This window comes from Heterodontus francisci, chromosome 23 (assembly GCF_036365525.1).
Source record: "Heterodontus francisci isolate sHetFra1 chromosome 23, sHetFra1.hap1, whole genome shotgun sequence".
Classification (NCBI taxonomy): Eukaryota; Metazoa; Chordata; class Chondrichthyes; order Heterodontiformes; family Heterodontidae; genus Heterodontus; species Heterodontus francisci.
This window is the reverse complement of record NC_090393.1, coordinates 51,626,348-51,640,065: the sequence shown is the minus strand read 5'-3', so window position 1 is coordinate 51,640,065 and position 13,718 is coordinate 51,626,348. Positions and strand designations below refer to the sequence as shown.

Genomic DNA, 13,718 nt, shown 5'->3' with positions numbered 1-13,718 from the left:
CTTGTCTGGAGTACATCGGCGGTTGGCTGTTGCTGTAATGGGTTGTGAAGCAAAGATCAGGTGAGTAGTCCTTCTTCCGCCTGGCGGAATGGAATGTGCCAGGTTGCTTTGCACTGCACACAAGTTTGAAGTCATGCATGGATGTCCAGTATGACAGTTCTGCAGTTTTGTTGTTGGGTTACGCCCACATGTGATGTTGGCTGTTGAAGTCACTAGTGTAGATGGGTGGGTGTGCTGCAGGCTGTATTACAATGTTTGGCCAACGATTATTTGGTGGCTTGTTGACACTTGTAATCAGCTTAGCTACTTTGATGGAGATGGAGTAGAGATCATCTGATTTTAGGTCTTCTGCATCTTTAGTGAGGCTTTCCTTGATATAGGTGGCTAGGCGTATGTCTTATTATCCCTGCTTGCAATGAGTTGGTACCCTGGAATGTGGGCTCGATGGTTGGAGTGGTCTGTGAGGTGGTTTTCTTGTATGGTGACTGTGTTCACATTCCTGTCAGAGAGGTCTTTTGCAAGTAGCTCACATTTTGCCCAGGATAGGCCTTCAACATTGAGCTGGTATATTCTTGTTGCTGGTCCTGTTTCTCAGCTTTGTTGTCCCCGAGAGAATCCATTTCCAGTGGGTTTTCACTGCTTGGACCGAGGTTCAGTTGCCGCCTTGACAGCATTAGTTCACAGGTTTTCAAATTGGAAAACTTACTGTAACAGGAGGACCAGTGAAAGTTGCTGTCTTCCACCACTCCCCCAGTACTAAGGTAATGCTGCATTGTTGGAGGTGCTGTCTTTTGGATGAGACGTTAAACCGACTCCCCATCTTCCTTCTCAAGGGGAGGTAAAAGATCCCCTCACACAATTTTAAAGAGCAGCAGAGTTATCCACGGTGTCCTGGCCAAAATGTATCCCTCAATCAACATCACAAAAACAGATTATCAGGTCATTATCAAATTGCTGTTTGTGGGATCTCGCTGTGCACAAATTGGCTACCACGTTTCCTACGTTACAGCAGTGACTACACTTCAAAAGTACTTAGCTTACTGTAAAGTGCTTTGAGATATCCTGTGGTCATGAAAGGTGCTAAATAAATGCAAGACTTTCTTTTTCTTTGAGCTGGATTGATAGTTTACAATCTGAGGAACAGTAAAATGAGGGGCAAATGGAAATATGTCAAATAAATAAACAAAATGAAGTGTTGCTTAACCATAAGCAAGCCTTCTGAAGGATGCTGTCTTGGTCAACCACTGTCCTTCTGCCTGGCTAGCTACTTTGTGCAGCCGTTGTTTATGATTGTAACTGTCGAAATTTCATGGCAGGAAGGCACAGGAAGAGATGATTGCAGAGCTCAGGCAGCAGAAGTTTTACTTGGAGACTCAGGCGGGGAAGCTGGATGCTCACAACCAGAAACTGGAGGAACAAATGGATAAAATCAACCAGGATGAACAAAGTAGCAAAAACAAACTGCTGGAGCTTGAGACCAAGCTCAGGGAGGTGAGAACACACAAATGTTGATAACCAAAAAATAAATGTAGCCTCTACATCCAAGTGAACAATCAGGGTCAATGGAGTGAAATGGTAACAGATGTCTGTTATTTGGTTAATAATGGCGACATGCTTTTGGAAACATATATATTTTTACTAGTGTAAACACATCAATTTTGATAAGTTTCCCATAGATAGCACTGGGATTCTGGTTTTGATGACTAATTTGCTTTAACCAATACATGATCCCTCTGAAAGATAGGGAAAACTGGAAGTTGACAACAACTACTTGTATGTATATCTGGTTTTTAACGTAATTAAAAAATGCTCAGGTTCTTCGTAGGGTCATAGTTATACAGCACAGAAACAGGCTCTTCGGCCCATCATGTCTGTGTCGATCATACAGCACCCAACTATTCTAATCCCATATTCCCGCACTTGGCCCATAGCCCTGTATGCTATGACGTTTCAAGTGGTCATCTAAATACTTCTTAAATGTTGTGAGGGTTCCTGCCTCCACCACCTCTTCAGGCAGCACGTTCCAGATTCCAACCGCCCTCTGGGTGAAAAAATGTTTCCTCAAATCTCCCCGAAACCTCCTGCCCCTTACCCTAAATCTATGCCCCCTGGTTCTTGACCCCTCCGCTAAGGGAAAACGTTTCCTCCTATCAATGCCCCTCATAATCTTGTACACCTCAATCAGGTCCCCCCTCAGCCTTCTCTGCTCCAAGTAAAATAACCCTAGCCTTTTCAGTCTCTTTTTTTCATAGCTGAAATGCTCCAGCCCAGGCAACATCCTGGTGGATCTCCTCTGCACGCTCTCCAGTGCAATCACATCCTTCCTGTAGTGTGGTGATCAGAACTGTACACAGTACTCCAGCTGTGGCCGAACTAACGTTTTATATAGCTCCATCATAACCTCCCTGCTGTTATATTCTATGCCTTAGCTAATAAAGGCAAGTATCCCATATGCCTTCCTAACCACCTTATCTACCTGTGCTGCTGCCTTCAGTGATCTATGGACAAGTACACCAAGGTCCCTCTGACTTTCTGTACTTCCTAGGGTCTTACCATCCATTGTATATTCCCTTGCCTTGTTAGTCCTCCCAAAATGCATTACCTCACACTTTTCAGGATTAAATTCCATTTGCCACTGCTCCGCCCATCTTTCCAGCCCATCTATATCTCCCTGTAACCGAAGGATTTCCTCCTCACTATTTACAACAACACCACCAATTTTCGTGTCATCTGCGAACTTACTGATCATACCTCCTATATTCATGTCTAAATCATTAATGTACACTACAAACAGCAAGGGTCCCAGCACCGATCCCTGTGGTACACCACTGGTCACAGGCTTCCAATCGCAAAAACAGTCCTCGACCATTACCCTCTGCCTCCTGGGATGTGATAAAGTAGAACTTGACACCAAGCCACATGAGATATGAGGGCAGATGACCAACGGCATTGTCAAAGGGATGAGTTTTAAGGAGCTTCTTAAAGGAGGAAAGAGAGGTAGAAAGGTGGAGAAGTTCAGGAAGGGAATTCGAGCTTTGGGCCTTGGCAGCTGAAGACATGGCCGCCAGTGGTGGAGCGATTAAAATTGGGGATGCTCAAGAGGCCAGAATTAGAGGAGCCCAGGGAAATGCCTGCTCGGGTATAAAATTGAAACCTGACCCAAGCCCGAGTCCTTCAATTTTTTTTCATGCCCGACCCAACCCAACACGAATATCATTCATCCATTCCGTCAGCAGACTATTCCTGCAGATGGAGTTGTGGGGAATAGAGCATGGCTACCAGGCCCGGACTGGGCCCGACGACATGTGTTGGGTTCGGGTCGGGTCGCACTTCTGGATCTGGCATTCAGGCTCGGGTCAGGTCGGGCTGTGTCGGACACGGTGTCAGCCAGGACGTCAAGGCGGGAAATGTGCATCCAGACTCTGCAGTAGTCTGCAGTGAGCGATTTCCATCCAAGGTAGGGCACAACCTCTTTAATATAATCAACTTCATTCCGGTGGTCGGGTCGTGTCGGGTGCGGGAAAAAAAATCAAAGGACTCGGTCGGGCTCGGGTCGAATGTGATTCTGTCGGGCTCGGGTCGGGTTTCAATTTCAGACCCGAGCAGGCCTTTCGTGGGGAATCATGGGTAAGCCTGATCCCATGACTTACTGGAAGTAGCGCTGTCTTGCCCGACCTGACCCGAGCCCGAATGCTGGACTCAGAATATAGACCTGACCCATCTAGTTTAGTTGTGGTCATGTAGCCAGGCTTTAAGCCCAGGTATTTCAGAGTTGTGGGGCTGGAGGAGATTACACAGATAGGGAGGGGTCAGGCCATGGAGGGATTTGAAAACAAGGATGAGAATTTTTAAATAAAAGCAAAATATTGCCAATGCTGGAAATCTGAAATAAAAACAGAAAGTGCTGGAAACACTCAGCAGGTCTGGCAGCATCTGTAAATTGTGGTGTTGCTTAAATGGAAGCCAAATTTAGGGTATAATATGCCATCTGGTAATGATATAAATACATTATTTCAGCTTGTTTGCCCTTGCAGTAAACCTGTTGTAAAATTAGTACAAATTGCAGCAAACATTGCTCTTTGCTTCATAAAAGTCCTATTTTTCTGCCATTCCACAGGTCAGCTTGGAACATGAGCAGCAGAAATTAGAACTGAAGAAACAGGGAAATGAATTGCAGTTGACTTTGCAGGAGAAGGAAGCTCAGATTAGGAGTCTGCAAAGTACAAAAACTGCCTTAGAGAACCAGTTGCAAACGGCTAAGGCGGAGCTGGAGGAGACCACTGCTGAGGCAGAGGAGGAGATCCAATCTCTGAGGGTCAGTACCACTAGCATGCCAGTTTAAGTGCAGGGTCAGTACCACCTGTTTATTTTTGGAAGACTTCCAGGACGATGCTGTTTGAGATTTTGGAAAGCCCGTAGTGGGAGGAAAAGTGTAATTTGCTGTCATTTGCTAAGTAACCAAGGAAACAATCAGAGCGGATTCTTTACAGAGTGCTGTGGGCACGACATGATCATGAAGTGCATTTTAACTAGAGATGCCTTTGGAAATGTGCAATATCTGAAATGATCTCTGACATTTGAGGGAGATTTTGAGTGAATTGCTGCTTTGCCCTAAGCATAAATTGAGATCCATGCACTGTCTTGTGTATCAGTCATCTTTTTGTTTCTGCTGTTTTATACTTTGTGTTAATGTGAATGCTGCCCACAGACCACTACCTTCCAATGATTTAGTCACTGGAGTGGAGCAGCTTGTTATCACGTCAGAGGAAATGCTACAAATAATATCTGCTTCCATCTGGAAAATGTAATGCATAAACATACACAATGACAGATGGCAAAGACAGACTTTTAATTGTATAAAGTCTCCCTTTAATATGTTTAATATTTGTGATAAATCATTAGAATATGTTGTTTATTATGCAGAAAAGCTACCCGGTTGAATCTTGATGTATTGTTCCTCTTCCCTCAGGCACACCGTGATGAAATTCACAACAAGTTTGAAACCCTTCGAGAGAGTTGCACAGTATGTACCGAACACTTGAACAGTTTACTCTGATTGCAAGTATGAATATTAAAAGCTTTTTAAATGTTTTTTGCTGAATCGTTAGATTGATCAAGGAATCTGACTGACTTAGAGAATGGAGTATATAATGAGTTGGTCCTCTATCTAACTCTGTGCTTTAATTGGAATTTAACCGTAGAGTGCCTTCTTCCATTGTGTGAACTTTTCCATTTCTCACAATAACCACCTCACCTTTACAGCTGCTCAGCTTGTTTCAAATAGGTGACTTTCTGCCAGCAAAGAGGAATTTTGGTCGTGGCTGGATTCAGATCTGGGTCCCAGAAAGCGTAGATATGATAATTCATCGCATGCAATAGTTACCAATGGTACATTTTGGATCTTTTCTCACTAGAGTCTTGACTATATATTTTAGCATACTCTCCCAGCTGAGACCCAACAGTCACTGACTTTGAGATTATCTTGACCAGCCTTGACATTGAGGTAAACTTCTGATATTGTGACTAGGATGACTAACTGGAATAAACCTTTGTTGATTATTTTTTATCTCCTGGAATCAACCAGTGCTTCTGCAGGATTCATCTCCTGGCTTCAATAAGCGTTAAGAAGATTGCAACACCAGACCTGCTTTTAGGTTTATACTTTCAAGCAAATATATTGAGCAAATGAGCAAGTGAATAAATAACAATAATGTAACATGCATTTTTACAAAAAGTCCACTAGATCCTCAAAAGGAAAATAATAAAAGGTTGCAATTCATATACTAAATTCCTGTTTTTTTAAAATTAACTTTTGGGTTACACAGTGATTTATTTTTCTCTCCACTGAGAAAACTGAATTCACTCTTGAAAGTTTTAAACAATTCTCTTAATTCATTTCCACTCATCCCAACTCGCCTAGGAATTGTATATATTTCCCCATCCGTTGTGGATTTGAGTAACAAAAATAATTGACTGTTGAGACGCATAACTGAACTAACCACACAAGTATGTGTTTTGAATTTGAAATTTGATTTGAAAATTTAGAAAAGGCATTTGTATCCATTTAGGTGGGAGACATGAATTTTATTTAGGGATTACTTTTAAACTCTGTGTACTGTGACTGACTGGATTTAAAGGGACAACTCACCAAGCTGAAACTACAAAAAATATTTTTTTCACATTGCATCCAAGTGTTTTGTGTGTTCTGTGCTGTAAATTGATCAGCATGAATTTAGTCTGGTTTTAACCACGAGTTGAAAATGTATAATGACTGGTCAGTGAGGTGGATACTCTTGGTACAGTGATGAACTTCATTAATTCTTGTATGGGGCTCTAAATGAGGGTATGGAATCTTTGTGGAGACAAGGTGATTTAGGAAGCTACAATATCCCTAGTGATAGTAGGCATTCGTCCGTCTCAGAAGACGGCGGACTGCCTAGGATGTATGTCACTTCGGATTTGAACATTCCCTTTTGTGGCTGTAGAGGCCGACTTGTGAGTAGCAATCCCTTCCACAGGTGGCACAGATGAACATTGTTGGCCTGAGGTCAACTATGTTTTTTCCTTCCGCTAGGCTCTCTTCTGCCAATTGGTCATTTCTTTTGTCCTCTGCTTTTTCCACGCCCTTCCTGACTGCTTGTCTCCAGGCATTCTGGTCAGCAGCAAGGACTTCCCATACATCGACACTGATCCCAGTCAACTTGATGTCTTGCTTGCAGACATCCTTATATCGCATATGTGGGCTACCTGTTGGTCTCGTGCCAATACCAAGCTCGCCGTAGAGCAAGTCTTTGAGGATGTGGCCGTCATCCATTCAGTGCACATGACCAAGCCAATGGAGTTGCTGCTGATCCAAAGACATGCTCGATGGCGAGCTTGTTATTGGTACAATATCCCTACTATTGTGATTACAGTGATGGTGTTTGATTGTTTTGACTGAAAATTGAAATAATGTTGGGAATGGGGGGACAGTATTGCAATTGGAGAAACCTGGATGAACGAGTTTAACACGAGGACCTAATATCCATTTTTGAAATCTGTTTCCCTGCCACAGTCAGCCAGATTGGAAAGACTGGGGGCAGGAGGAGAGAAGATCTTGGGAACCTGTGGAGGACATTGTGAGGTGGGGATGGGGGGGACTTGCAGTTTGCAGGAGGAGATCACGAGCTGTGGAGAACATCAGGAGGGTATTGCATCTTGCAGGGTGAGTGGGGAGGTGGGTGTCTGATTGTGGGGAGCTTAACAGGGTTGCTTGGGGGGCAGGGGAAAACACTCCTGGCCCACAAGCATTTAAAGCTGGAATAGAGAGAAAACTGAGGCAAGTAACTCATTAAAATGTTTAAATGGTTTCATGGGTGCCCCGTCCCACATCCAATAATATTGGAAGTGGGTGGGTTCAAAGCAGGTTTTATTTGGGTTTGAGATTTTTTATATTTTTATTTCCCACTCAACCCATTTTTTGGTGGTTAAAGTTCCCCCTAATGAGTCACTTGGGCTTGTGACTCCCTACAGCGATCAGGACAGATGTATATAGTTTTGGGGAGGAAGTTTCACGTAAGGGAACAGTCTGATTCATTTAAAGCCATTTTCAGGATTTTGATGTGTGTCATCTTTGAGTGCTAGGATTTGAGGCTGATCCTGTGGTATGTAAAGGAATCGCGTGCTCAGTGAAAGGGAATGGAGGGGAGGCAGGTCATAATTATTTACTTCATGACCGATGATTCTAAATTGTAACTTAGAATGAGATGAAAGGATCAAGCACTTTTGGTGAACTAAGTATTAGCATTAAGGATGCTTATTCAGTAAACTGATCTAGAACTCGGAGATTTTATTCAAATGCAGTTGAATACCTAAAGTGTACTGTGTGTTTGAATACAAGTCATGTCTGCATCAGTAAATACTGTTACTGCCATGTATTACTTGACAGTTTGTGTGTGTACAGCTGTCCTGGGAGCTTGTCTTTACTGCGTGGATACGGACAAAAGATTGGACTCTATATGTGATCCTGTTATCTCTGGGATAGGTTATCTCTGATCTGGAGGAACAGTTAAACCATCTGAGCCAGGAAAATGCAGAGCTGAACAGCCAGAACTACTTCCTGACCAAGCAGCTAGAAGAGTTGTCGTGCGTTGGAGATGAACGAGCCCAGCTTCGGCAGGAAATGGGGAGGATGCGCCAGGAGCTATCTGACCAAGAGCTTCAACTCAGTAATCAAAAACAGGTTATTGCACTCCTACTGTCAGTGATTAATTGACCTCAAAACACTCAACACTCCAAGAAGCCACACATCAAAACTTCTAGCGATTCATGCTGCCTATTGATAGATTTTTTTTTTTAATTCTGAAGATATATTGGAACTAATTAATACATCTGCTTTGAACCATCAGAGCCAGAGCTCTTCGGCCCTGGTGTTTAGGAGCCCGTGGCACTGATTGAAAGCAATTGGAGAAAGTTATGAGATTCACCAATTAATCATGCCCATGTCAATCAATCTAGTAGCGCGTAAGATGGATAGTCTGAACATCAACTAGCACTGAGAAATTGGATTTAGAAAAACAATATTGATTTTAGTAGATGATGCTGTAAACTTGCAGGTGAAAAAAATTTGATACACTAATAAGTGAAATTCAATATAGCATCTTGAATGCTGGTAGAAACCCTGGCATTTTCTGCTCCATTACATCCAATGTGTTCCCTTATTTGAGCAGACCTTTTAATCATGCCTGTTGTAATCCATTTCTCTTTCAGACAATAGAGACACTGAAGACGACCTGCTCAATGCTGGAGGAGCAGGTAATGGATCTGGAGACCCTGAATGATGAACTCCTTGAGAAAGAAAGGCATTGGGAATCCTGGAAAGTAGAGTTTGAAGAAGAAAAAACACAACTGGAGCGGCGCATCCAAGAAATGAAGAGGCTGCTGGATATAGAAAAGCAGAGCAGGTACTGTAGTGCCACAGGAAATGCTGAGTATTGGGTAATGCACAATACAGTGGGGTATCGTGTCAGTATGGGTACTGAAGTAGGTAGTGTTGTATGAATATGTGAACAGTGTACCAGGAGACCAGGACTATACTGATTAGACGCTGGGAAGGCCATCAGATACCAGAGCCATGTTAAATTGGAAAGCATTTACCTGCTCTATAAGTTATAGAGTATTTATGCAGGGAGTGATGAGTAGTGGAACAGATTTGGGAGTTGAAACTGATGTTGAAGGGGAGTGGGCAGTGGGACGGGAAGAAATCATGATTCCATGATATGGCATCACAATGACAATGTGAATTGACAAGGCAACTTTCTTCAACCCATAAACTGCAAAAGTAGTAATTTAAAATCATTATTTCCATCCAAATCCTGTTTGCAGTGTTATAAATAGAATGTGTCGTGGCCAGTCGTGATTCATGAATAAATCTCTGCTTGTGAGTTATCCAGTCCTCTATTGTGTAGAAATTTCATAAAAGTCACAGTTGTCATGACGGCCACTACTGATTACAGAAATACTCAAATGCAGCTTTTGGAGCTGAATGCTTATCCATTTATCCTCATGTCTCAAGTCTTATTTAAACAACTGAACTTAATTTCATTTTTAAAGAGTTACAAACATTTTTTTTAATAGCTGAGCTTTTCGCTTTTTAACTTTAATCTATACTCTCAATGGATGTACATGCATGATATATTTGTGCACTTGCTCAATCTGTTATGAAATTTGTTGTTGCCTCTTGTCTTACCTAGAAATGGACAAATTATATATTGTAACTGGTTTCCTGTAATTCCGAGCATTTCCTGCTGCTGTTTTTTGGGCTTGATGTCTTCTTGTGGTCTGCTACCATATTGTGGTGCAGCAATTAGATTTTACTAGGTGCCCAAGGAAGATAGTTTAGACAGTTAAGGATCAGCAGGCACATACACTGTTACAGACCTTACCGACTTAGAGATGGAGAATAAGCCATTACCAGGAAACATAAATCAACAAGCCTGAAGGGACTACATATAACACACTTTTGTGTTTCAATTGTTATTGCCACAGTAAGCATGTATCAGGTCAGCTGTGCTTGACCACTGCTTGCCTCTAGACCTTATGTTCCACGTCAAGATCATTCATTCATTCATTCATTCTTCCAGTTCATTGCGAGGGTGTGTTTGCTTTACCAGTACGTGGATAAAGATCTGACATGAATGTGTGAAAATGGCTGTTTTCTTTTGTTTTTTTGCTGGTTTATCTTTAATTTCACAGAATGCGTGCAGACCAGCGTGGCAATGAATCCCGTCAGGCTGTGGAACTGGCTGTGAAGGAGCACAAGGCTGAGATCCTAACCCTACAGCATTCATTGAAAGAACAGAAACTGAAAGCAGAAAGCCTTTCTGATACGGTTAGTATCTGCCTGAAAGTCACATCTCTGTTTACTTCAGAACTTTGACAGGGTCACTATCTGATTTAAAGGCAGTGTAACACGTTTGTTAAGGTCTAATTACAAGCTCAAAGTATATATCCCTGCTTAGATAAGCACTTAAGTTGAACTGGCAGATAATCTGGTGTTTATTAGATAGCATCAAAAATATAAAAAATAATCTCTTGTCAGCACTGATGCTAATTATCTGCATACTTTCTACTTTGTGGTATATTTATGGCAGCATTTCAGTAAGAGACTTTACACAAACTGTTGGCTTTTCAGATGACATGTTGATGATTGTGATTCATTCGATACTCTTGACATTCTATAGCAAAACCAAATCATGGATGAGTATATCAACCTTTCAGAGGATGAATTTTACAGGAGAAGAACATCTGTTTTTTTTTTAGAAAGATAAACCTGGGTGAAGGGTCAATGTCCAAAATACAGAATGAGAAGAGTAGGAGCGAAAAACTTAGATAATTCAAGAAGCCATGGTTAGGTGACAGCAAGCTTGTGCTGTTGAAAGTGTGTGGATGGAAGAAGGGAAGACTGAGGTAAGCAGCCCTACAGTTTGGAAGTCTTGTAAATGAAAGGTATATGATGAGCCTTGGTTTTAGTGTAGGGAAGAAAAGCAATGTGTGGGATGGTGTATTGACGGCTTAGAAGCAACAACAATACAAAGTTCACAAGAGTGCTATCTTTTTGGTAGGAGCAATTAAACTTAAAGATGGGAGTGAGAGGGTGGTCAGCTCTCAGACCAGAAGTTTTTCCTTCTATCCAGCCTAGAGGTGCTAGATAGCTTCCTCAGTTATGGGACCAGTATTCAAATGCTGGTGATCTTGTAGGCACTAGGAAAAGTTTGTCATGAAATTGCGAACAGGCTGTTGGAGACACCGTTAGCAATCGATGCGATGTAGTTTAATTTGTGGCAAGAAGAGTAAGGTAGGGTAAGGATGTCAGTAGGTGGACTAAGGGTAGACCCAGTAAAGATGAGAGGAGAGATGACTGCTGGTTCGACTTGCAAGAGAAAGAAACAAGATTTTCATTGCATTGCAAGAGGTCAGGACATTGAGCTTTGAGGGTGTGTTGTCTGATGGAAGTAAAGTGAAATCATCAGCAGAAAAATTGATAGGATTGGATGATGAGTGAAGGAAGTCATTGAACTGAAGCAGACGTTGTGTGGGAGAGAAGACTGAGCATTGGAAACTCTGATTTAATGGGAAAAGAGACACAGGTAGTGCTAAGACAAGAAGTTAAATAGCCACAAACATTGCTTTGGTAAAAGGATATAACCTTTTTTCTAAAAAAAAAACCAATGTGCATCTGAACAATTTTTTGGCTTTGGAAATGTCTAATGATTAACCAAAGTGAAACCAGAGTGTGGGTTTCATCACACCAGACTTTAAAAGAGCTTTCTAAATTGGAAATAGCAATCTATGGGTGATTGTAGGAGCAGCTTCTACTACAGTGTATATTTTGTATCTTTTATCCAAACAATAACTGGCTTGCTGGCTACTCAGGTGCCTCTGTCTTTGACGACACTAAGATTGGTGGAGTAGCAGATAGTGAAGGGGACTGTCAGAGAATACAGAAGAATATAGATAGATTGGTGAGTTGGGCAGAGAAATGGCAGATGGAGTTCAATCAGGGCAGATGCGAGGTGATGCATTTTGGAAGATCCAATTCAAGAGTGAACTATACAGTAAATGGAAAAGTCCTGGGGAAAATTGATGTACAGAGAGATTTGGGTGTTCAGGTCCATTGTTCCCTGAAGGTGGCAACGCAGGTCAATAGAGTGGTCAAGAAGGCATACGGCATGCTTTCCTTCATCGGACGGGGTATTGAGTACAAGAGTTGGCAGGTCATGTTACAGTTGTATAAGACTTTGGTTCGGCCACATTTGGAATACTGCGTGCAGTTCTGGTCGCCACATTACCAAAAGGATGTAGATGCTTTGGAGAGGGTGCAGAGGAGGTTCACCAGGATGTTGCCTGGTATGGAGGGCGCTAGCTATGAAGAGAGGTTGAGTAGATTAGGATTATTTTCATTAGAAAGACGGAGGTTGAGGGGGGACCTGATTGAGGTGTACAAAATCATGAGAGGTATAGACAGGGTGGATAGCAAGAAGCTTTTTCCCAGAGTGGGGGATTCAATTACTAGGGGTCATGAGTTCAAAGTGAGAGGGGAAACGTTTAGGGGGAATATGCGTGGAAAGTTCTTTACGCAAAGGTGGTGGGTGCCTGGAACGCGTTGCCAGCGGAGGTGGTAGACGCGGGCACGATAGCGTCTTTTAAGATGTATCGAGACAGATACATGAATGGGTAGGAAGGAAAGAGATACAGACCCTTAGAAAATAGGCGACATGTTTAGATAGAGGATCTGGATCGGCGCAGGCTTGGAGGGCCGAAGGGCCTGTTCCTGTGCTGTAATTTTCTTTGTTCTTGTTCTTTGATATCACTTGATAGGTCTAAGCACTGGGTAACATCAATGTGCATTCCACATGGGTTGTTGCATTACTTAAGCCAGTGTCAGGAATTTGGTGATTTAGGAGACCTGTAGAGTTGCAACTTAAAATAAACCAAGAATTGCAGTTTTCCTTCTTATCCCACCCCCCCCCTCCTCCATGGTTTCTTTCTTCACTAAGAATTGCCAATTATATGTAGACATTACTAATTGGAGAAAGGCTGATTCTTTCCTCTGTTATCGTTGAAAGAAACTATCCTTGCATATCCTCTGCAAAAAGGGCCTTTGTTTGAAATGTGTGTTAGCCCATTATTTCCAATTGGCAGATTTTAGTTACAAGGTTAGGTTGGAAAAGCTGGGTTTGTTCTTCTTTAGAACAAAGGAGATTGAGGGGAGATTTAATAGAAGTATACAAGATTATGACTAGCTTAACTAAGTTAGACAGGGAAAAATTGTTCCCATTAATAAATGGTACTGGGACTAAGGGACATAGATTGGATGTTTTGCACAAAAGATGCAGGGGGAATATGCGGAAGCCCTTTTTTTATGCCGCAGGTGATTAATGATTTGGAGCTTCTGCCCACAAGGGTGGTGGAAGTAGAAATGATCAATGACTTCAAGAGGAAGTTGGATGGCCACCTGAGAGAAATAGGCTTGCAAGGGATCAAGCTGGGACGTGAGACTGACAGCATTGCTCCGTGGAGTGCCAACATAGACTCGATGGGCCGAATAACCACCTTCTGTGCCGTAAATGACTCTGACTCTGCTGTAACTTGCATTATAAGCATAGCAATCTCATCTCACATTAGAGAATGGTGCCCTTTATAATGTCAGCGGTAAGGGCAGAAGTGTAGGATGTATG

The 13,718-nt window shown here is 42.3% G+C and overlaps 1 protein-coding gene across 6 annotated transcripts in view; it reads left to right on the top strand.

Moving 5' to 3' along the window:
* LOC137382811 (citron Rho-interacting kinase-like) overlaps positions 1–13,718 on the top strand; it is a 231,080-nt gene that overhangs the window by 135,897 nt on the left and 81,465 nt on the right. For all 6 annotated transcript variants that reach the window (XM_068055259.1, XM_068055260.1, XM_068055261.1 and 3 more), the window contains 6 exons: positions 1,317–1,491; positions 4,118–4,315; positions 4,970–5,023; positions 8,024–8,221; positions 8,749–8,942; positions 10,234–10,369. In XM_068055259.1, the coding sequence (XP_067911360.1) occupies positions 1,317–1,491; positions 4,118–4,315; positions 4,970–5,023; positions 8,024–8,221; positions 8,749–8,942; positions 10,234–10,369 (955 nt within the window). The remainder of the gene's footprint in view (positions 1–1,316; positions 1,492–4,117; positions 4,316–4,969; positions 5,024–8,023; positions 8,222–8,748; positions 8,943–10,233; positions 10,370–13,718) is intronic.